The sequence below is a fragment of the Cnephaeus nilssonii genome (assembly GCF_951640355.1).
Source record: "Cnephaeus nilssonii genome assembly, chromosome: 20".
Lineage (NCBI taxonomy): Eukaryota > Metazoa > Chordata > Mammalia > Chiroptera > Vespertilionidae > Cnephaeus > Cnephaeus nilssonii.
Window position 1 is genome coordinate 10,271,870 of NC_137091.1, and position 22,567 is coordinate 10,294,436.

General features: G+C 43.8%; 1 protein-coding gene across 3 annotated transcripts; it reads right to left on the reverse strand.

The window, feature by feature from the left end:
* Positions 1-3: 3 nt before the first annotated feature.
* On the reverse strand, positions 4-20,676 carry ZNF821 (zinc finger protein 821). 3 transcript variants are annotated; one of them, XM_079800260.1, is made up of 9 exons: positions 20,402-20,676; positions 19,726-19,784; positions 18,365-18,452; positions 17,044-17,160; positions 9,102-9,227; positions 5,959-6,104; positions 5,198-5,302; positions 3,767-3,933; positions 4-2,985 (listed from the first exon to the last, which is right to left on the reverse strand). In XM_079800260.1, the coding sequence occupies exons 4-9, from the start codon at positions 17,081-17,083 to the stop codon at positions 2,331-2,333; spliced, it is 1,239 nt and encodes a 412-aa protein (XP_079656386.1). In that variant the 5' UTR covers positions 17,084-17,160; positions 18,365-18,452; positions 19,726-19,784; positions 20,402-20,676; the 3' UTR covers positions 4-2,330. The 3 variants fall into 3 exon arrangements, with proteins under 3 accessions (XP_079656386.1, XP_079656385.1, XP_079656387.1); XM_079800259.1 differs by having other exon boundaries at positions 19,726-19,788; XM_079800261.1 differs by lacking the exon at positions 18,365-18,452 and having other exon boundaries at positions 19,726-19,788.
* Positions 20,677-22,567: the final 1,891 nt, after the last annotated feature.

Genomic DNA, 22,567 nt, shown 5'->3' on the forward strand with positions numbered 1-22,567 from the left:
AACACAATATATATCAATATCTATATATCTATATATCTATCTATATAAACTACTAGCTTTTCCTTTTGGTGTTTGCGCCTTTTTCCTATCCTAGCATTAGATGATGGCCATTGGGTGGGGGATAGAAACCCTTCGTGGGAGATCTTGTACCAGAGAGCAGATGGTGCCCATTTTCATGTGGTGGACTCTGGGCAGACTATGTGAGCTAGTCCTGAAGCATGGCCTGCACATTTTGTTGCTGTGTATGTCAGACCCAGAAGTCTACTTGTAGACTTTGATACTACTACAATCAGTCAAAAGGACCTGTAAAAGTCTCTCCTCAGGAATACTGCCAGAAATTGCTGGAATAAGTCAGTTGCAATGATAGTTACTGCTTCTTAGAAAGCTTGCCGCTGGTAGAAGTGAAACACTCATATACAAGATAGTGAGTGACTCAGATACACTTACTGAGTATTTACTATGTGCCACAAACTATCTTAAGTGCATTATATATTAACAATCATTTATTGCTAGTACTATTATTTCCAATTTATAGGTGGGGAAACCAAGACAGAGGTCAAATAACTTACCTGAAGTTACATAGCTATTAAATAGCAGTGCAGAATTTTAAATCCAGGCATCTAACTCTTGAGTCTATTATAGTTCTGAAAATTAAATGAGATAATCCATGTAAAATGCTCAGAATAATCTTTGACACATAGTGAATGCACAACCATTTTGAAGGATCCCAAGTAGGCCTTCCATAAGGAGCTCTGAGAAAAAGGCATTTGGTTCAATTAAATACTTCCTTTTAACCTTTTGCACTCGGGTGTCAAGTGTGACTCGACATGGTTAGCATTAGAATAAAGGAATCGAGAAAAAAGCAAGCGAGTGCAAAGGGTTAAATGTCCAATACGTCATAATAAGCTTATTGAAATTCTTGTACTTTTCAGAACAGAAATATTTCAGAAAAATTAACCCTAGTTCAGTGGTTGGGGGTGATGGGTCAGTTAACACTATTAAATAGCCTTGAACCTATGGAGGTCAGAGAAGCAGCCAAGTTTCCTTGTTATGGTATTGGAAGAGGTCCACATTCCTGGCATAGTTATTTTCTGGCTACAAGTTAACTAGGGCACTTCCTTCTGGACCTCAAGATCTATAATTATCTAAACTGTACACAACCTTTGTTGCAGGCTAAGGAAAGTTCTGTGCTTGTTCTGTACCATCACAGAAGCTTTTTAGAAATGACCTCAGCTCTTGTCTCCTCCATGGTTTGGCAGCCATACAAACTGCCAGTGGTCATTTTGCTCTAGCCCTGATCCTCTATTGACTTGAGTTCTCATAGCACCTTAATTCTGTATTATCCTACCATGGTTCTGGGAAATAAATAAAATGAATTACCTCTTCTCTCAAACATGAGTTTCTTGGTGCTATGGACCTTAATATTGCAGCTATTTCTTTTAACATATTCCTAAGTGCAGCTGTCTGCTCTCTGGGATAGAATTTTAAAAGTTTGACAAACTGGCTCAGTTGGTTGGGTGTCATCCCGTGCACCGAGAGGGATGACAACATGATACTCAGTAACCCTTCAGAACTAGATGAACTGTGAAGAAGCATATGAGAAATATACAAAATCTATTGAGGAGTGAAAATGGAACCCCCTGAATAAAGAAGTATGAAACCACTTTTTAAAAAATGAAAATGCCAGTTATGAGGAAAAGCATCTACTACTGAGTTTGGAAAAGGTAAGTTAGGTTTTAATAGTCCTTCAGACTGTTAATTACCTTCTTTAGGGTTGTGGGACTGGACCCTCACAAAGTCAGCACCGGTTCTTTAATGTCATAGCTATGTCTCGTCAACCTGTAACGGCCCAAATACCCAGGGATCTTTGCTTGGAGAGCCTAAGTTGAGGTGTACCCTCCCTGAGAAAAGAACCACTGCCAGAAGTCTGCCTGGAAATTCCACACAGGTCTCTCCCAGATCACTTCATTTGCTAGAATGAAACTGAGAGAAGAGCAGGAAAGGGCCAATAAAGATAAAATTAATTTATTTGCCCTTACAACTCCATGGGCCACCTTGGGGCCCCACAGTCCTACAGCATGCCCTGCAGCAGTGGGCTGCGGAGTCCATTTCTATGGAGGGCCTGCTCCCTTGTCCAGCCTTGTGCTGGTTTCCTCCTGACCCCATCCATCATCCTGCTCCGACATGCAAGGAGTGCACAGGTCCACCTGCAACAAACCTGGGCCTGCCTCTGGCAGTAAGGACAGGGCCCTGTGGGTGGCTGCAGCACTGGTCCCTGTGGGTGTGGGTGGGCGGGTGAGCAGGAGGGCAGGCAGGAAGGTGTTTGTGGCTCAGTGCAGAGAGCTGCTGTTCTGCTCCTCAAAGGCCATCTTGCCCAGGAGCTGGCTGTCCAACTCTACCCCACTCACAGGTAGCTGGAAGAAGTTCATTTCGGCTGCTAAAGCTGCCATGGCAGAAGGGTCCTGGCCAAACTGAGCTCGCAACATCATGTCCATCTTCTCCAGCCTCCTCTTGAGCCGCTTGGCCTCCCGCTCCCGGATGAGCCGGGCCTGCCGCTTCTCCGGGGTTTCATTGGCCCGCTTGAGCCTCATGGCCTCCCGATCCCGCTGCAGCCGGCGGGCCCGCTGCTCATCTGTCTCCTGCATGCGCTGCAGGCGCTTGGCCTCGCGGTCCCTCATGCGCCTTACCTCCCGCTCCTCAGGGGTCTCATTGTCCCGCCGGCTCTTCTTGGCTGTGCGCTCTCGTTCCAGCCGCTGCAGCCTTACTTCCAAAGGCTCATTCTGTCGACGGAGGGCCCATTTGCGTACGCTGGGGGTCTGGGCTTCCAGTAGCTTACGGTAGGCAGCACAGTTGTTGCACACAAGCAGAATTCCAGCAGGGTAAACTGGAGGACTAAAGGCAATGTCCTTCCCCTCAGCACTGGAGGGGCCCTCACTGTGGGTTGGGGGGAGGGATTCCATATTAAGTACTTCAGGAAGTTTCTCACTGGGAAAGCAAACATTTTGGATGGTTAGTGTCACCTTCTAACAAGGCTCTGGTATTCAATTCTGACTTATTCTTGTCCTACTAAGCCAGTTGCTCCAATTTCACCACTAGGGGTCAGTTTGACTTCCTCTCCATCCCTGCTCTTCTCTGGGCTAGGGTGTGCACCAAGTTTTAAAGCCCACCTGGAGTTAGAGACTGAACCAAAGGCCACAGCAAGCCACTAAAAATCAGATTAACCCTTAAAACAAGCCCTTTCTGGTCAAGCCAGAATGGTGGTGTTTGGTAGACGCTGTGCAGGGCAGTCCTGCGGTGGGAGGCAGTCCTTGAGGCAGAGGCTGCTTTAAGGGCAGGCACAGTCCACTGGCTCAAGCTCCTGCCCGGCCAATTCTGCATTGCATGCTAGCTAATGGGACTAGGACCCAATTCACACTGTTCCAGTCGGCCTGGGACATAGTAGAGACTATGTCCTCACATCAGGGTCCTTTCAGCACCCTATAACTTTTCTTCATGCTTTATCATGAATATTCTTGGACTTCCCCACATCTCTTTCTAGGTGAAAATATTATACTGATAGGGAAAAGAAATGGGAATTCATTTCCCTTTGGAGATAGCTAATGGAAGGGGCATATTTACTGGTCTCATTATTTGTATTTCCAAAGAGTTTAAGAATCAATTAGTTGCCTTTGCATTACTGATCTCTAGCCTTTTCTTTGACTTGGGAAAGCAGAATCCATATCCAGTAATTTGTTCCCAATACAAAAGGGTTAGGTGCCCAGCTAACCTGTTAAACGTGGCATGGCTGGTGAAACGGGCTCCACACACAGCACAGTTAGACCGCTGGTCCTCCGAGTGGATTAGGAGGTGGCGACCCAATGACCCTGGGGAGCTAAGGGCCCGGCCACAGACAGGACACATATAGCTCTTGGCACTCACAACTGCTGCAGTGTGCTGTAAAACAAGCCTTAGTCTGTCAACTCACGCCACCCCCAAGACAATCTACACCCATTTAGAAACTACTTTGGGGGAAACGTCCCCTTTCCTTAGTCTCAGAACAAGGGACTCGCAACTATTCTCCCTGTTTAGCACCTGGAAAATTAAAACTTTCTTGTGTTAATGGGCTTTCAGAAGGGCCAGGCCATTCAGACCACTGCTCACATTTCATTAGTTTGAGTTCTACTACTTATTGAATTGCAATTGCTTACTTATTGAACTCAGTTATTATTGAACTCAGTTCAATAAGTAGGAATTCATTAAGACTGTTGACTACATTCTGGGACATGTGGCTGAACTAAGGAACAACGGGCTCCAGAGCCGTCTTCCGAGCCTGAGAGAATTCATGATTGGGGTGATTTCTCTCTGACGGCTTGCCTCACATTGTGCAGGTGCAAGTCCAAGTGAAGGGATCAATGAAGGCCAGTCCAGAAGCTAACTGGGAAGACTGGTACTCAAAAGGTATTTAAGTGTCCTGCCTTTCCTTTAATGTTTTAAAGACAGTCTTTTGAAGAAATGTGTCTCCTCATAAACTATCTATCTTTACACTATAACCCAGGCTGCCATGTGTGCTGAAGCCTTCTCAATACAGCTCACAAGGCACAGGTGCTCTGTGATTGGATCAGGGGGAAAAGAACACAAAAGTCTGTCTTGCCCGGCCGGAGTGGCTCCGTTGGTTGAGCCTGGTCCTGTGCACTGAAGGGCTGCTGGTTCAATTCCCAGTCACGGCACATGCCCAGATTACACGTTTGATCTCTGGTCGGGGAGCGTACGGAAGGCAACCGATCGATGTTTCTCTGTCTATTTCTCTCCCTTCCTCTCTAAGCATGTTCTCAGGTGAGGACTTAAAAAAAAAAAGTTTGTCTTATTCTCATCCCCTTACTTACACTAACTTTCTCCAGTATTTCAGAAACATTTATGTTAACTCATTTTTTCTTCTTTAAAACAAAGCCTTAATTATTCACAGGTGTTAGTTTTTATTTCACTATTTAAAATATGCACTAAGTAATTTTTTAAATGGTACTTAATTTTCATAGTATGTCTGCATGGGAACCCCAGGACATATTTACCCAGCATATTCCACTTATTCTCCAAAATGTCCTGAGGACTGGAGTGAGTCTGAATGAGAACAACAGCCCAGGGTTCTTTTGGGAGCTGGAGACAAAGGCTAAACAAGCTGCTGGCCCTCGAGTTCCAGAGCACGCAGCTCCCCACGCCATACCTGGTACACGTGAGCAATCAGCTGCTCCCGACTCCCACAGTCTAGTTGGCAGAGGGGACACTGGCAGAGTCCAAGTAAGGGGTCAGTATTCAAATTCTCTGTGACCTGCAATTCAGAAAGTAGGCAATTCATTAAGTCTGCTGACCAGTCTCTTCCCTGCCCCTACTTCTTTTACAAGGTATCCTGTTATAAAAAATACAACCTGTATCACATATGATTCTCAGGTTTCCATATGGACCAAAGGAAAAACTAATAGGGAGATGGGAGTTAACTTGCACTAATCTTTATTTTCTCCAGGGTTTCCTGCCATGAGGGCATAGGCCTGCCCCAGAGAGAGCTGAGCTATTGTTTTCCCCAAGGTGAACTGTAGAGAAAGGATTAGCTTTCCTCTTGCCATGCTTCTTGCAGGAATCTTCAGGAAACAATTTAGTGAGGTAACACTTGGACTTAAATTTGCAAACATATTCAAGAGCACACCTCAGGAAGTCAGCTAATAGCTTTGCAAAGGTGTCTTTGCAAAGTTTTGTACAGCTGTCTGGGAAGAGAGCTGTACATGGTGGAGTGATATGCAGGTGGAAAAGGAAAGCGGCTGTGATAAGAATTGTGTCTGAGGTTTGGATAACTGGTGCTGTGAAGGAAGAGGGCTTCATACGAAGGCCCTGGAGACTGTCAGAGGCAAGACTGTTATAAATCGATGGGAGGCATCAGGCCAAACAGAAGAGTAAGGGGGCTCCCGAACCCAGGAGCCATTTGTCACTTGCCTCATGCTCTACCACTTCGTTCCCACCAACAGGCTGTTCTGCATTTTCTAACTCTTTTTCCACTTTGACCACCCCTCCATCTTCCTCTGATGTGTGGGAAGAGACTTCATCTTGTGTGGTCTCCTCTTCATCACCCTCACTGTCACCTGGAACACACAAACTGGTCACTTGTTCTGATTTTTGCAATGAATACATCTTGAGTTGCTTTCCACCCTAGAGTTTGCAGTTATAATGGAAAATATTTTTATTTTTATTTTTATTTTATTTATTTATTTATTTTTTTAATATATATTTTATTGATGTTTTACAGTGAGAAAGGGAGAGGGATAGAGAGTTAGAAACATCGATGGGAGAGAAACATCGATCAGCTGCCTCCTGCACACCTCCCACTGGGGATGTGCCCGCAACTAAGGTACATGCCCTTGACTGGAATCGAACCTGGGACCTTTCAGTCTGCAGGCCGATGCTCTATCCACTGAGCCAAACCAGTTAGGGCATGGAAAATATTTTTAGATCTTCCATAATATAGTTTGTATCAGTGCTTAATTGGGTATAAATCATGTTAAGTGGAAACCAGTTATAGCTGTTGTTTATAATGCCATATACACACTAAAGAGAAAATCTGAGGCAAAACTGCATTGGGAAATGGTTATTGGGCCCTGTACATTATCATAAAAATAGTTACTTCTTACACATGGTTCCCAAATATCTCACACTTCAAATCACACCTCCTTCATACCTCACACCATGCTCATTCCCACAACATAGCACCTCTGATTTACCAACACTTCTCACTGACTTTATTACCTTACTTTTCTCCATAACCTCCCCCCCGCCCCGCACAATTTCTCCATGGTGTCACATATACTATTCTATTCTGAGTCCCACTAACCTGTCCTCTCCCAACAAACCCCAAGGCACACTTAAATAAACACCAACAAGTTTTTCTTTCCTCTAATCAATAAAGGAGGCAGTAGTAAATTAGGTTAAAATGATGTCACTTTATAGGGCATAGGGAAAAGGCTGTTCAGTACAGTGGAAAATTAGTGCAGCAAACAACCTCAGGCAGTTTGTAGTGGTATTTGACTCACAGTGTTCTTATTACTCTGCTAGTAACTCAGCATTCTAGACTAAATAAATCCATTGTTTCTGTTGGTTCTTTGGATTATCTGATGGATGCATTAAGTAGAGGGAACAGGTTATTCTTTACTTTAGAATGAATATAATTTATTGTGATTAAAGTAAGAATTGAATGTTTTCACTTAGGGAGCGGGATGTGGCTGAGGGGAGGTCAGGGTTTGTGGGAGCTGAATTTCTGCCCTATTATTTATAAAATAGGGAGAAATTATTTTTTTGAAAAAGAAACCCACCATTACAAAGGGAGTTCTTTCTGAAAGAAAAAAAGTGCTAGTACTTTGAAGATCACAAGAGGAAGCCAAGCCTAGGGAAGCTACCAGACTCCATCCCCAATCCTACCTGGCTCCTGGGCGCCTGCGTCTGACTGTAAGCAAGAGAGAAATACAGAGTAGAGAGTTTCACCAGTCTCTCTGCAAAAGCAGTGAGATTCAGCTTTCCTAGCTAACTGTGCTGTTGTCTTCTCTCTTCTATCCCTTGCACAACTTCTAAATCCACCAGTATCTGGGCAAAACTGGTTCTATTCTTTCTTCTTAAGAAAATCCAACCAAATCATCTGTTAGTAGATATGTGTGTCTCTGTTAGATACTCCACTTGGTTGGTATACTGGATCTGGCCTTATTCCCAAGCCCAAAGCTTTAGTTTGAATTCATCTCAGTAATGAAGGATTGGCACAGATTAAATCATACCAGACTTTCTCACCAGCTTATCTGGAATACTTGTAAGCTTAGTCCCATGGTCAGCAAACTGTGGCTCGCGAGCCACATGCGGCTCTTTGGCCCCTTGAGTGTGGCTCTTCCACAAAATACCACGGCCTGGGCGAGTCTATTTTGAAGAAGTGGTGTTAGAAGAAGTTTAAGTTTAAAAAATTTGGCTCTCAAAAGAAATTTCAATCGTTGTACTGTTGATATTTGGCTCTGTTGACTAATGAGTTTGCTGACCACTGGCTTAGTCTAAGATAACAATGCATCAAACACATTTTTGTAATTTATCAAAAATCCAAATATATCTCTCTACTAGAAAGATTTTTAAAAAAGAGTATGCTATCCAGAGGGATGCTGCATCTTTTCCAGGATGGAAACCTATTAGACTTTTACAGATGTTGCCATTCCCACCTGTTACTCAAACTGATGGCTCCCACAGGTTTTCTAGAAATATGTGGGCTTATTTTTCTCTACCTGAGCAATTAATTGCTAAATATTTTTGTTAAATTAACAGTTTGAGTGGAAACTGTAGTTCTTAGAAGGTTGCAGAACTCTCTCTCCCTCTTTGTTCTTCCTCAACCCCAAATGGGAAGAAAAATCTGAAATCCCTCTCTGAATTAACACTAACAATAACCAGTAAGGATGAAATCAGTAAAGTGTGGAAATCATCATAGAAAATAACACATCTCAAAGTGTATGTGTTCAGGCAGGTCATGGAACAGGCGATCCACAAGGCTCGTCTGGCTACCAGCCACTGTCTTTTCCATCTTTTAACCACAGGGATCTACTTAGGACTTGGTGTGGGAAGGGAAGACCTTGACATTAGCATTTTATATGATGCATAATCTCATTAATTCGCAATACCTCTTGTATAACGTTAACACTAGGCCTCAAGCAAAAATTTCCATTAATGCCACTCTTACATTTTATTAATTATGAACAAATAGATCCGAGGAGACAGGGATTTTTTTCTCTTCACTTGACCTAACCCAGGGGCTGCTTGGGCACTAATTATTCCTATGCCCTGTCTCTCACAATCATCAAAAACCTATCTGTGTATGGTACTGTGCCAAGTACTGCAGTCCATGAGTTAAAAAAACCAACCAACCATCATGCCAAACCTGTTCTCGCTCTCTGGATAAGAATATGCCCTCAGACCTTAGAACACTTTTGGGAACACTGAGGATCCACAAATCTCCTTCTTCATGTCTTCCTCCCAACCCCATGCACAATCCCCAGAGCACACACACTCTGATAATTCTTCTCCCATTGCCCTGAGTCATTACCAGAAGGTGCAGAACTCACTGCTACTGGAGTCCTGATCTCTTAGTTGTTGGATAGCTTGTCGCTGACCGTCAAGGTCTCCAGGAAAATCAGTTTTCATCATCGCCTGGCGGGCTTGCTCTTCTAGCCCAGCAAATACTTGATCCCCTGGTGGTCAGAAGGAAAAATAGTCAGGCCACCAGCTGGGCAGCACATCCTCAGGCAAGCTAGTTGGAAAGTCAGACCATTCAAAGGTAGGAGGCAGGTACCCTGTGGTGGAGTCATCCATCTCCAAGTCAGCTTGTTGCCTACAACTGTTTCTGGGCTCGGCTACTCTTCCTGGTAAGCCAGATGCTCTAGAAAGCATCATCTGCTCCCCTTAAATTGTCCTAATCTTTACTCCTTTTTAAAAGGTGATCAATTGCTACTTTATAGATTTATCTTTAGAATCTCAATTCCATTTACAACCTTCCATCAGGATTGGTGAGACAGAGGCAAGAAGAGACAAAGGAAAAGAATAAAGATATGGCAACAAATATGGGCACAATCTGTGAATTTTAAGGTACTAGCATTATGTCCTGAGTTAATGTCTGTCTCTGACTATAAACCAGTGCTTCCAATAATCCATCTAGATAACAGTATATAATCCCGTCTTTCATTCACTCTCCTTAAGACATGCTCTGGCCCTGGCCGATTTGGCTCAGTGGATAGAGCATCGGCCTGCGGACTGAAGGGTCCCAGGTTCGATTCCAGTCAAGGGCATGTACCTTGGTTGCGGGCACATCCCCAATAGGGGGTGTGTACAGGAGGCATCCGATCAATGATTCTCTCTCATTGATGTTTCTGACTCTCTATCCCTCTCCCTTCCTCTCTGTAAAAATCAATAAAATATATATTTAAAAAAAAAGACATGCTCTGGAAGTTCTTCCTTGACTTCCTTTCTAATGCCTATCAGAATTATTCATAAGCAAATCAACAATGAGTTGAATAATGGATTAAAAGGAGAACACACTTCTGCTGAGGAACACACTTCCTGAAACATGCCATCTAATTTGCAACAAGTATTTCATCTTATGTCCTGGGTCTTTGTTTGTTTGTATGCAATATCCAAAAGCCCTACACCTGTCCTTGATTATACATTTACTTCTGATGAACTCTGCCTGGGATCTGTGTGGTTATTGAAGAGTTAACATTTAAGTGTTCTTTTATTTCCAAGAGGCCAGGCATAAGGAGAAAAGGGAATTGGGTTTCTCGAGGTTTCCATTATCTCAGAGTGGAAACTACAGTCCCCATTCTCCAGCTACCAAGAGAGGATAATAAAAGCCCTAGTGAAAAGATTGACAATAGACCAATAGCGCTTTCTTACTGAGGAGAGAAAGGGGAGTAAACAGGCTCAAGTTCCAAGGCAGGAGACAATGATGTAGGAAAAATGAACAGGTTAGTTGATCTGCACTACTAGTCCTGAGGCAATGAAAGAATGGATGTGAAGTAGACTTCATGGGATTACTTAGGCATTCATTCAGCAAATATTCATGGAGTTTACTATATGCTAAGTGCTGAACACTAATAATAGCTCCAGATTCTATGTTAAATGCTTTATAGTTGTTACCTTACCTTAATTCTCTGCTAAATTCTATGTGGTAGGTAGAACTACCCACGTTTTACTTAGGAGAAAACTAAGGTCTGTGGTGGAACTAAGTATTCAAACCTAAGTTTGCCCAATTCTACTATCCATGTTTTTAAACTGCTTTCTAGTAGTGATATAAGCAAAAGGCTAGGCGCTTTATCATAGTGGTTTTGCTGAAAACAAATGCTGTCTCTGAGAAGAATGGCTCTGATCCTAGTGGTATTGTTACCTTCATATCATGAGAAACTGATAAATATAACTCAAATATCAAAATAATGTTCTTAGGGCCAGTATATGACAACAGGAACCATCATTTTGATGGTTCTGATACCATGTGGTATTACCATGCCTGGGTCAGAGTAACTAATATTATGGGTACTCTGACTGATACCGTGAATGGGAGTAGAGGTGGTTAGAGTTCAAACGTACTGCAACCACACAGCCCTCAAGTAAAGGAAAAATAAGCTGCTTTAAGTCTACTTTCATAATATCCAAGATGACACACTGGATATTAATTACTGCTAGGGAAAGCAAAAATTGAATTGTGTTATAGTGTCTTCTCTTCTTTCTTTGCAGAAGTAAAATATTTAATTTCTCCACGTTGGTTCCACTGTAATCATAAGACCATGGCCAACTGGAATAGTTACTGAATTCTTCTGGGTAGATGCATGTTTTTGGACCTGGTGGCTATGGGCAGATGTGGCACTATGAAACAAGTTATGTACCAGCATATAATTAATTATGAAGGGACAGATCATTCTCATCAGTGATACTGCTCATCTCTAAAGAAACCTAGCCAGAAACCAGCTAGGTTTATAGCATATTTAGAACATATACCTCACCCCTCTTTCTATTAGGAAATCACCATTGGATTAGTAAAAGGGCATCTAAAAGTATATGTACCTTTCAATAGCAGCTAGTACTTCAGTTTGGTCTCTATCAACTGGAGCTTAAAATTTATGTTTGTCTATTGATGTTTAAATATTTAGGCCTTCCCAGAACAGAGAAGGGTCTATTCCATAGAACTTCCCTAGCTAGCACTTTTTGCTCACCTAGGCAATCTACCCTAGGACAGGTGGAATGAACTAATTGTCATTCCTTTTTGGCAGTTTGGAGATAAAAGCTGTGCTCTTGTATTTTATTCTGTTCCTGGCTTGAGAAAAAAAGCTAAGGTAAACTTTATTCCTATTTTAAACATCAACTAAAGCAAACTATATAAAAATCATAAAAAAAGGACATGATTTTGGCAGGCCTCATAGGAAAAGATGTGTGAATAATCTTCCAGTAGTCACTATTTATTTAATCCCTAAAATCTGGCTGTCCAGAATTATCCTTTCACAAGAAAGTAGTGATACTTGCTAAAAGTATGTCATAATTAAGTATAATGTGATTCATAGATACTAGTGATTAAGAAGTGTTATACAATTGCCTGCTTGTATAATGTAGAATCATTTCCTTCTATCTTGAGACTGTTGGAGTAGGTTAAAAAAAAATCCTGTAATCTCTAGATATTAATGTAGGGCAACAATCTTATTTAATATGGGTATTTATTTGTCTATTAATAGTTGAGAACAAGTCATCTATGCTCCCACAGTAAAAAGCAAAGTGCCACTTCTCCTGTTTTTAGTATAAAATCAAGATACTATTTGAGCCCTAGCCAGTTTGGCTCAGTGGATAGAGTGTCAGCCTCTGGACTGAAAGGTCCCAGGTTCGATTCCAGTCAAGGGCACATGCCCGGGGTTGCGGGCTCAATCCCCAGTGAGGGGCGTGCAGGAGGCAGCCGATCAATGATCCTCTCTTTTTCATTGATGTTTCTATCTCCCTCTCCCTTCCTCTCTGAAATCAATTAAAATATATATATAGAGATACTATTTGATTTGTTTAAGATTTTTCAAACCAGATAAAAACAAGGCCATACAAGCAAGTTTGTGAAACAGATGAGAAGCTTGAGATGAAAGTTATTAGAAAGACAAAGATTTTACAATTCTCTTTCTTGAGTCCTTGGTGTAGTTAAATGCATGGGTGGGCAAAAGTAGGCTTACAGTTGTTTGTATGGAAAATAATAGAATAATTAATAAATAATAATATAAGAATAAACTGCCCCTGGTCGGGTAGCTCACTTGGTTGGAGCATTGTCCTGATATGCCAAGGTTGCGGGTTCGGTCAGGGCACATACAAGAGTGAACCAATGAATGCATAAATAAGGAACGACAAATTGAAGTTCCTCTCTCGTTCTCTCCCTTCTTCTCTCTCTAAAATCAATTAAAAAAAAAAAAAAGAAGAAACTGTGTTTCACATACTCATGCTTTAAACCTACTTTTGTCCATCCAGTAAATGCAGTTTCTGGCTGACTGAAATTAAGGATAGCAGCTGAAACATATCCTAACAGAGCAGATGTCAAACTCAGAAAAGACGAGCTAGTATTGGGAGTGAGGAGCTTAGGATTCCATTTCTAGCTGACAGTCTCTGTAATCCAAGGTGCGATCACATGTTGAGAACATAACATTTACCTCGCAGGGACACTGAATGAAAATAAAACAAGTTGCACTTTTTAGAAGAGAAGGGATTACAAAGGCATTTTTCCTACTTCGCTGAAAAAGCTTTTAATTAAAGTTGAAAGCTTTTGAATATATGTTGCAATCTGAAAACAAAAACTCTTCAGAAAAAGTTTTCCTTTTCTTAGTGGTTTGCTTGGTATAAAGACACCAAATGAGAGTGTGCAAGGCACTCTATTTTCAACCTCTCTAGAAACAGTGGACAAAAAGTTATACACAGAAGGGGTAAGATGAGGAAGGAGGGAGGAAGGTCTAACAGATTTCAGCCCTTCAGCAGTTTCTCTGTGACTAACATTTCTGGGCTTTTATTCCAAAAGCTCTCATCAAGTCTATTAATGAGCTGGGTAAAACCCAAGAGTCTGCCTGAATATTTCTGAGATACACAGCCAGTCCAGAGGAAAGCCAAGTAAATGTCAGAACAGCCTGCCCATTGCCTCTGAAGTGAATCGGATAAGTGCTGCCAGCCTGCAGCAGTGGATTCTTAATGGATTCTTTCAGGTGGGCTTTGAGCTTCATGCCACACAGTCTTCTTTCCAGAGGCGGAGCTAATGGAGCTCAGCATTACTCTGCCAGAGTGCCCACTGCCTTTGATACTGACGCAGAGCTTCGGCAGGCTTTCCTGCCTCCCAGACCTTGAGTCCATCCCATTTACTTTAAATAGACGAGCAGCATTAAATTCAATACATTTAATTGGTTCCATTTCACTGAAAGGGGATAGGAGACTGGAGTGGTCAGAAGACTGAAATTACCAATTTCTATTTGTCATTACTGTCATGAGAAGATGACCTTTCAAACCAGGTAGGATCAGCTTCAGTCTCCAAATAGTAAATAAACAGAAGACCCCTTGGAGACCAGCCAATCCCACTGTCGTCTTCTTTGGCCAAGCTTAATCAATCACCTGAGAAGCCCTCACAGCTCCCTGCCCAAATGCATCACCGAAAATAGCCCCTCCTTTGGGTCTGCTTTTTAGTGGCAGCTGAACATGTCTGTTCACAGCTCTCTTCATGGCACCACCAGAGAGGCTGCAAAGTCCCACCCACTCCACCACAATATAATGTTCCCTTGCTCTGGACACTGCATTGCTGCAGCTGTAGAAGTGTGATATTCTGTCCTTGCCCATGGCCTGATTGTCCATCTGTTTTCCAACTCTAATACCAGCTCGTCCTGGTTTGACTGGCTATGGTGGGAGGAGATGCAGCTGATGGGTATATGCCATGTGGACACGGGCATAGGCCACACAAGCCTTTACTGGCTCCCCTTGGCCTTACACAATCATGCTATCATCCACCTCATCTTTCCTCAAATCTAACCAGTCTCTTTGGACAGGAGGTTTGTATAGGTAAATACCCGACTCCTATGACTGCCTTATTCGTGAACCCATCATCTCTATTAAGAGTACCTTTCCTGCCCTGTCTTCTTGGGGTCGCATCTGTGCCTTTTATCAGTGAATACTCGCCTTCAACCAGAGGAGAAGATAATCCTCCTAAACCACTGTGTTGTATTCCCTATGCTAGAGATGCTTCATTTTCTCTCTCAACGATCCTCCCATTCAGCCCCACTAAATTTTACTGTTTAGCAACAATTTCTAAATCCTTCTTAAACTACTCACCTTTATAACAAGCAGCCTTCCACATTCACCTAGAGTATACTCCTAGAAGAATCCAACTTGTTCTATCTTATAAAAATTTTCCAACTCTTAAAGAATTAATTGTCTAAGGAGGTCTGCTACTCTAATCTCATTATCCATAATATGTTGAAGTCCCCCTAATCCCTCTGCTCCTACTCTTGAAATTACCCAATAAGACAAGAAAAGGTACATAGTGCCTGGCATACAGTATCTTTTTAATAAATGCTGGTCCTCTTTTTAAAAATATATATTTTATTGATTTTTTACAGAGAGGAAGGAAGAGTGAGAGAGAGTTAGAAACATTGATGAGAGAGAAACATCAATCAGCTGCCTCCTGCACTCTCCCCACTGGGGATGTGCCCACAACCAAGGCCCATGCCCTTGATTGGAATTGAACCTGGGACCCTTGAGTCCGCAGTCCAACACTCTATCCACTGAGCCAAACCGGCTAGGGCAATGTTGGTCCTCTTAACTTCTTGTCTATTCTATCTTCTCAAATGGATTTATTTTCTTTAAAAAAAACATTTCATATATTATACCACTGAATTCTCTTCAAATGTTGCTGTACTTGATTTAGTCAATCCTCCATAATAGGGAGCTATTCTCCTCTTTTAAAAACATTTAGGTGAGGATGCTTATCTCCCTAGATCATAGGAAACGGTCTGATTAATTATCTCGGTCCTACATAGACATGTTATTATTAATTTGATAAGGTATTTTAAGGTACTTGAACACTCTCTATGAGCAGTGTCAGAAGCTGAGAGGGACAGCAGGAAATACATATGCCCTCTAGAAGTTTACAATCCAATTACTGACATAAACCATACACTCAAAACTATTGAGAAATAATGCAAGGCAACAGCGCATACCTGGTCTTCCTGCTACCAGTCTCTCCCTCATATGATCCATCCCAAAACACTGCATTCTAAATGTCACTCCACTCGCTCTGCTTAAAAACCTTCAGTAGCTCGCCGAAACCGGTTTGGCTCAGTGGATAGAGCGTCAGCCTGCGGACTAAAAGGTCCCAGGTTCGATTCCGGTCAAGGGCATGTACCTTGGTTGCGGGCACATCCCCAGTAGGGGTTGTGCAAGAGGCAGCTGATCGATGTTTCTAACTCTCTATCCCTCTCTTTTCCTCTCTGTAAAAAATCAATAAAATATATTAAAAAAAAAAAAAAAAAACCTTCAGTAGCTCCTTTTTGTCTACGGAATGAAGTTTGAACTTGGCCTGGCCTTTAGGACTCTACAATGTAAAACTCATGGCCGACATGTGGCCTGCTGGCCACGAGTTTGACATGCTTGATGTAGAGTTAAACATCTCCAACTTCATATCCTATGACTTCTGGACAAATGAAACTTCTGCTTCATCCAAAGTCTCCTTATCCCCTGAACATATCACATGTACTTCCTCTTACATCTTTGCTCATACTGTTTTCCCTCTCCGATTTTACTTTTCCCTTCCTCTTTTTAAAAAGGTCACTTTGCCCTAGCTGTTTGGGCTCAGTGGATAGAGCGTTGGCCTGTAGACTGAAGGGTCCTGGGTTCGATTCCGATCAAAGGCACATGCCCAGGTTGCGGGCTCGATCCCCAGTAGGGAGGCATGCAGGAGGCAGCCGATCAATGTTTCTCTCTCATCATTGATGTTTCTCTCCCTCTCCCTCCCCCTTTCTCTCTGAAATCAATAAAAATCAATCAATAAATAAATAATCCACTTTCTACCTTCTAAGAGCCAGTTCAGGTTCATGGTCTAGGGCCTCTTCCATCAAGCATTCCCTTGCTACCTCAGTCTACGATGCTCTCTCCCTCCTCTTAACTTCTATAGTATACAGTTTGTATAGCATTCCTATTTGGCACTTAGCATATACTATCAAATAATGGCTACATCATAGTTTTATATATCCTTTTATTGTTTTACAGCCTGGGCATCTAGCACAAGACTTTTCACAGAATAGATATCCTATAAATGTTTATTATATGAATACTAAGGATGAATCAAACGCACCTACTCCCAACAGTTTTCTAACACCTTCTCCAGCAAACAAACACACTTTAAATCCATCATGTTCAACACCTTTAACCCTTTTTTTCTTCACAAATTAGTGTAAGCCTCTAACCTAAATTCAGATTACTCTTCCATTCCCATCCAGATTCCAGAAGACAAAGCCCAATACTCACAGTGAACTTTATTTGGATTCGTCTGTTTCCGACGGGACATGTTTCCCTGATCCAAGAGCTCTGGCCTTTCCCAGTTTCACGCCTGGATACGTTACTACCTCCTTGCAGAGTGCTGACCTACAAGAAAAAGGATACAGTTAGCACATGTCGTTTTGCCCAGATATCATACAAACTTAACGGATAAAAAGATTTTTAAAAATAGTTCTTAAGTGTATCAAACTCACCAGTTACAAATAACTGAACTAATTAAAGAAAGAAATTAATAAATCTCTGACACATCAAGGTCCCAAGAAGTTTATGAAGGGACTCCTTTAGAGGATTTAGAAATTCCACTCTAAAACTATCTATGGAATCCAGAATACTATTACACGCTCGTGATCAGGATAAAAAAGGAAGCAAATAACTCAGGCAATCAGTGTTAGTAGTGCCGTGGGCTCAAAGGAATAAATCCCCGTGAACTGTAAAAGGAAGGAACAAAGGCTAAAGAGGGTAGCAGCTCTCATGCCCACTGGAAGTCAAGCCCTGCAGTCCTCCCCAGTGGGAGCCTCCAGGTGTTACCTCACCTGGAGGTGACAAAGGCATCATCTCCCTGAGACAAGAAAACATCTCAAAACAACACCGAGCCAGTGTTTAGTGATGCAGGCACAGCGCTGGGCACTGGGGATGACAGGGCACTGAAGCAAACCAGACTTCCAGTGCTGAAGATGGGCTCTCGTCAGAAGAGCCAGATGCCATCCACACTGCTGAGTACTATCTCAGCACTGGAACATCAAGCTGGCCCTGCTCGCATGCTCTGGAGCAGTGGTCAAAGTTAGTAACTTTAGTGCCTCTTCTCAATCCAGCCTCTACGTAGCAGAGCGATCAGTGGGAGAAACAACGAGAAAAGCGCCTCGAGTGAGCAGTGCTGCAGAGACATGCACCTGTTTCCCTGAAACAGGAGGGATAGATACGTAAGCCTGGAGGTTCCTGGTTAGTTATAAGACTTTCCCAGCAGTAAGTGTTGTTAGAGAGTCTGAAGTGAATTAGTATTGGAAGCTGTGAAATGTTCTTTGAAAGATCAAGTGAAGAAACAGACGGATTAAAAAGAACTAGATTCCTTTTCCTACCAAAGACAAGAATATGGATCTGGTCACCCTTTAAGTTTTCTTTCAGTTTCTGCCTTCTCAAAGTATATGCACAGTGGATGAGCAACGGTAAAATTGTAGTTTTTGCCTGAAGAGGCATTGTGAGAGGCTACTCCTAGCTATACTTTGCACTCCAGAACTCCTCTGTGTAGCTAAAGAGGACCTCAGACCTGTAATCAGACCCTGCCTCCCCTTACCAAAAGAAGAAAGAAACCGCAAATGGCAAAGACAGGCCTCCACAGGAAGTGGCAAAGGAAGCAGCTTTCAGGCAGTCTTCTATCATATCTGCATATCAAACACAGTTCTTTTTCAGACCTTTAATTAACAACCAAAACAAAACAAAACAAAACTCCACATATACATAAAAATCTATTTTAACTATTTAGAGCAGCGGTCGCCAACCTTTCGGACCTCACGGACCACCGGTTGGCGACCGCTGATGTAGAGGGCAGTGTGCTGAGTGCTAATGCTACTGGTATATGTTCTCCATTCTAAGTTTTGTGTAGATCATTTCTTTCTAATCAAGTAGTTATTTTATTAATGAAAGCAGTGAATGAATTTTACACTTTGGGTAATAAGCACTTTTCCTGTAAGTCTCTGGAATCGGAAAGCAGAAAGCTGAATGAAATGCAGGTTGTCTTTCTTTTTTTTTTTTTTGTTCTAAAATCTGCAGAGCTACACCTACTCTATTGTAGAAGGAAAATATGAAATCTTAATGAATCTTTAAATTTTCTCTCCATCAAGATCAGAAATTGAAACTGTGAGATAAAGGTAATATTAAAGATCTTTCTGAAGGAAGACCAAATAACTTGAGCCAGGCTCTATTCCGATCATCTTGGTGAGGCAATAGTTCAATACTAAAACTACAAGTCCGACACAGAGGAGCATCTGCGTATTTAAATTGGCAGTGTCCACTGCATCTCATAGTCCTCCTAGTGGCCAAATGGGGAACTGACCAGATGGTACCCAAAGGAAATTCACACCTGAGGGATTTAAGGGAAAATTAAGCAAATACTCTCCATCCCTCAAAAAAGAAAGCCTGTAGAGCAGAGGACTCTTGCAAGTAAGTAAGTAAGTAAATAAATAAATAAATAGCACTGAAAGTACATTCTTAACCACACAAGATCTCAGGGTTTTGTAGGCATTAAACGGTAATGAAATCCATAGACACGTTGGCCTAAAGGTCACTCATTCAATTTTACTTTTCACGCTGCCTCAGTTCCCAAGCCCGACTCTGAAACCAACACAAAAATGTAAACGGAGAACTGCCTGAACATCACCATCTCCAAGAAAACCGGGATAGGAAGGAAGGTAAACTGGTGAGATCCAAATCTACAAGGGATTCTATTTAAAAAGGAAGGCAGCTTTGTCTGTCTTTAGAAGGAGGTTAAAAGTCCTTGGGGGCGGGAGGGGGGTGCAACGTCTCCCCTGAACACTGTCCCTGCTCTCCCACAAGTGTTAGGTTGCAGCTTCCAGGACGCACCACGGACTTGAGCAAAGAAAAAAAAACAAAAAACGGGTGAAAGCCAAGCTTTACGAAAAGAGGGTGCATTCCCACCTCCAGCTCTGGTGCGGTTCCCACGGAGGAAAGTAAACTCGTCTGAATCCCAGTGATTTCTATCTGCCAAAAAGGAGAGCACAAGAAAGCTGATCACGCAGCCGCCTCACTTCGGTTCGGTCTGGAGCGTGTGTACGATCAGCCGAGATGGTCCCTTTGGCTTCTGGCAGGGCGAGCCAGGTGGATTCCCGGGGACGATCCGCCGAAAGCCAGTGGGTCTTCCGCAGCGGCTCGGACAAACCCTCAGACCGCACAGTCTCCTCCGGGGTCTAAATTTAGAAGCCTGCCCGGGAGACGGCGGCGCGGACCGAGACCCGGGTCTGCCCTCCCACGCCCATCCTCCCTCCCCCTGCTCCTCCCAGCCTGTCAGACGCCGGGGCCGTCCCGGCCGCTCTCGGCCGAGCCGACCTGGGCCCCAGCGGGGAGGGCGGCTGCACCGACGCCCCTCCCGCGCCAAAGGGGCGGAAAGAGGAGTGACCGGCGGGGAGCTGGCCGGGACCCGCCGCGACTCGGGAAACCGGGGCAGGGGGCTGGGTCGGAGCCTGGGCTGCCCCCGCCCCCCAGGCCGGAGCGAGCCCCTACTTCCCTCCCCGGACGCCGACAGACAAAAGACCGACGGCCGGCGACCCGCATCCTTAGCCCGGCCCCGGAGGGAAGGAGTCGGGGGTCCCTTTACCCGGCGCCTCGGCGCTGCGCAGCGCTCCGGGTCCCTGGGCCCCGCCTCCGGACAGACGGACCGCCGGACAATGGGCCCCGGGCTGCGGCTCGGGCCGGCCAGGCCGGGCTCTCCGGGACCGGGCCCGGCAGGCGGAGGGGCAGCTGCGGGCCAAGCCGAGGGCAGTGAGCCGAGGGGCGGCGCTGCAGACGGACAAAGCCAACGGCAGACAGACGGACGGAGGGGGAAAAGATGGCGACGCGGGCGGCGGGAGCGCGCTGCTCGCGCACCGCAGCGAGCGAGGCGCGTGCACGAGCCTCCCTCGCCCTCCCTCCTCCGCCCGCCTGGTCCCCTCTCCCCGCTCCAGGCGCGCGCCCGGGGTGTGGGCGGGGCTTGGGGAGCGAGGGTCCCGGGAGGCGGGACTGAGGGAGCATCCAATCCCAGACGGCCGAGAGGGGCCTAGCCTGCGGCCCCGCGCCCCACGGACCACCCAGGCTCGCACCTTCCGAGGTCTTTCTCCGGCGCTGTCCACTCCTCTGCTGCCCAACCCCTCCTGGACCTGTCAACTCCACCCTGACTGTCAGCCCTGATCCTGGTTTCCTATCTCACCTTCAAGTTCAGCCACAAAACCCACATCCCCTAACCACAGCTCCACCGCAGGCTCCCCCTCTCCTTAGCTCAACCTTAGTCACCCCACCCCCCACACCCCCCCCCCACACACCCCGAAACCCTCTTCCCTTCAGTTCCCCACACTTCAGGGTTTCTTCGGCTCCCAAGGGTCTTGGTGGGAGGGGCTGGGTCCAGCTGTCAAGACCTCGGAGAAAAATCTTTAGATTTAAAAAAAAACACAAACATTTAAGTCTCCAACATGGTTCTCAAATAACCATAGTAGCTGTATACCTAGGGGCATAGGATTAATTTGGAGAGGGTAACTTGTGGCATGGCACTGTTGCCACTTAAGGGACATTTGGGACAATTGAGAGTGGTCAGACTCACTTCCTAATAAAACACCTCCTTCCCCTGTCATCGTCCCTTTCTAGTTCCTCACTACTTTCCTTTCCTTATTCTTTCTTCTTGTAGAATTCCTGAACCTGCCTCTGACATAGCTTACTTGGGAGAAGTGGGGAATGCCGTGGGAAGAAAATGGGATCTGGTGTTAGAAGATCAGTTTTGAGTCCCACCCAGCTCTGTCACTGATGAGCCTGGTGACTTTGGGCAAGCCACTTTCCTATTCTGAACGTCTGTTCCCTGAGATGTAAAATGGATAATAATGTAATAATTCCTGATCTCTATTCTCATGGATTGTTTTGATGATTAAGTAAAATGAACATATGAAATGTATATTCTGCAAATATTTTTTATGATTACTGATCCCACGAAGACAGAGCTAATGAGGATGCTGACCCTTGATTGTAAGCAACAAGTCCTGGTATTGCAAAATGTCCTTCTCATAAATCCCCAATGAGATGATATCATTGTCTGCATCTTGTGATTAATGTGAGAGAATGGCTGTGTTAAAGGATCTTGGTCCTTTACAATTCATTCATTCATTCTTCATTGTAGGTAGGAATTATTATTCTTTCATTTTGGTTAAGGAAACATTTCAGTTTCGTTTAAATTTTAATTCCTAGGAAGCAAAAATGGAATATTCTCATCCAACCAGAAAGTTTTTAAACAGTTTAATATAAGAATGCAAGATGGAATAAAACATTGGCTTTTATACTTAACAGTAATTCTTGGTGAGTTTAGCCCGAGGGATACAAATATGGCTTTATTATGTACCTTTAAACTTGACATAGTTGATATTTTCTTTTTTAAAATATATTTTTATTGGTTTCAGAAAGGAAGGGAGAGAGGGAGAAAGGGAGAGAGGAGCATTAATGTTGAGAGAGAATAATTGATTGGCTGCCTCCTGCACACCCCCCTGCCCCAAACCGAGCCTGCAACCTGGGCACTTGCCCTGACCAGGAATCTAATCACAATCTACTAGTTCATAGGTCGATGCTCAATCACTCAGCCACGCCCGGCCGGGCAGTTGATATTTTCAATATGAAAGAGCTAGCAGGCAAATCATTACGAGAAAGCCTCCAATGAAATGTCTTTGCTTCATCATTAAGTTATTGTGTAAAGCTGGGCACCTTGTTCTATCTCCTTGAGTTGCAAATAATAATGCTACTTTAATAACCT

Excerpts from the sequence above, each read along its gene's own strand:
- ZNF821 (XM_079800260.1), bottom strand. The coding sequence starts at position 17,083 with ATGTCCCGTCGGAAACAGACGAATCCAAATAAAGTTCACT. Across the intron at positions 6,105-9,101 it reads AGATCAGGACTCCAGTAGCA|GTGACAGTGAGGGTGATGAA; the intron begins GTGAGTTCTGCA and ends TGTGTGTTCCAG. Across the intron at positions 5,303-5,958 it reads ACGAAGTGGTAGAGCATGAG|GTCACAGAGAATTTGAATAC; the intron begins GCAAGTGACAAA and ends TCTGAATTGCAG.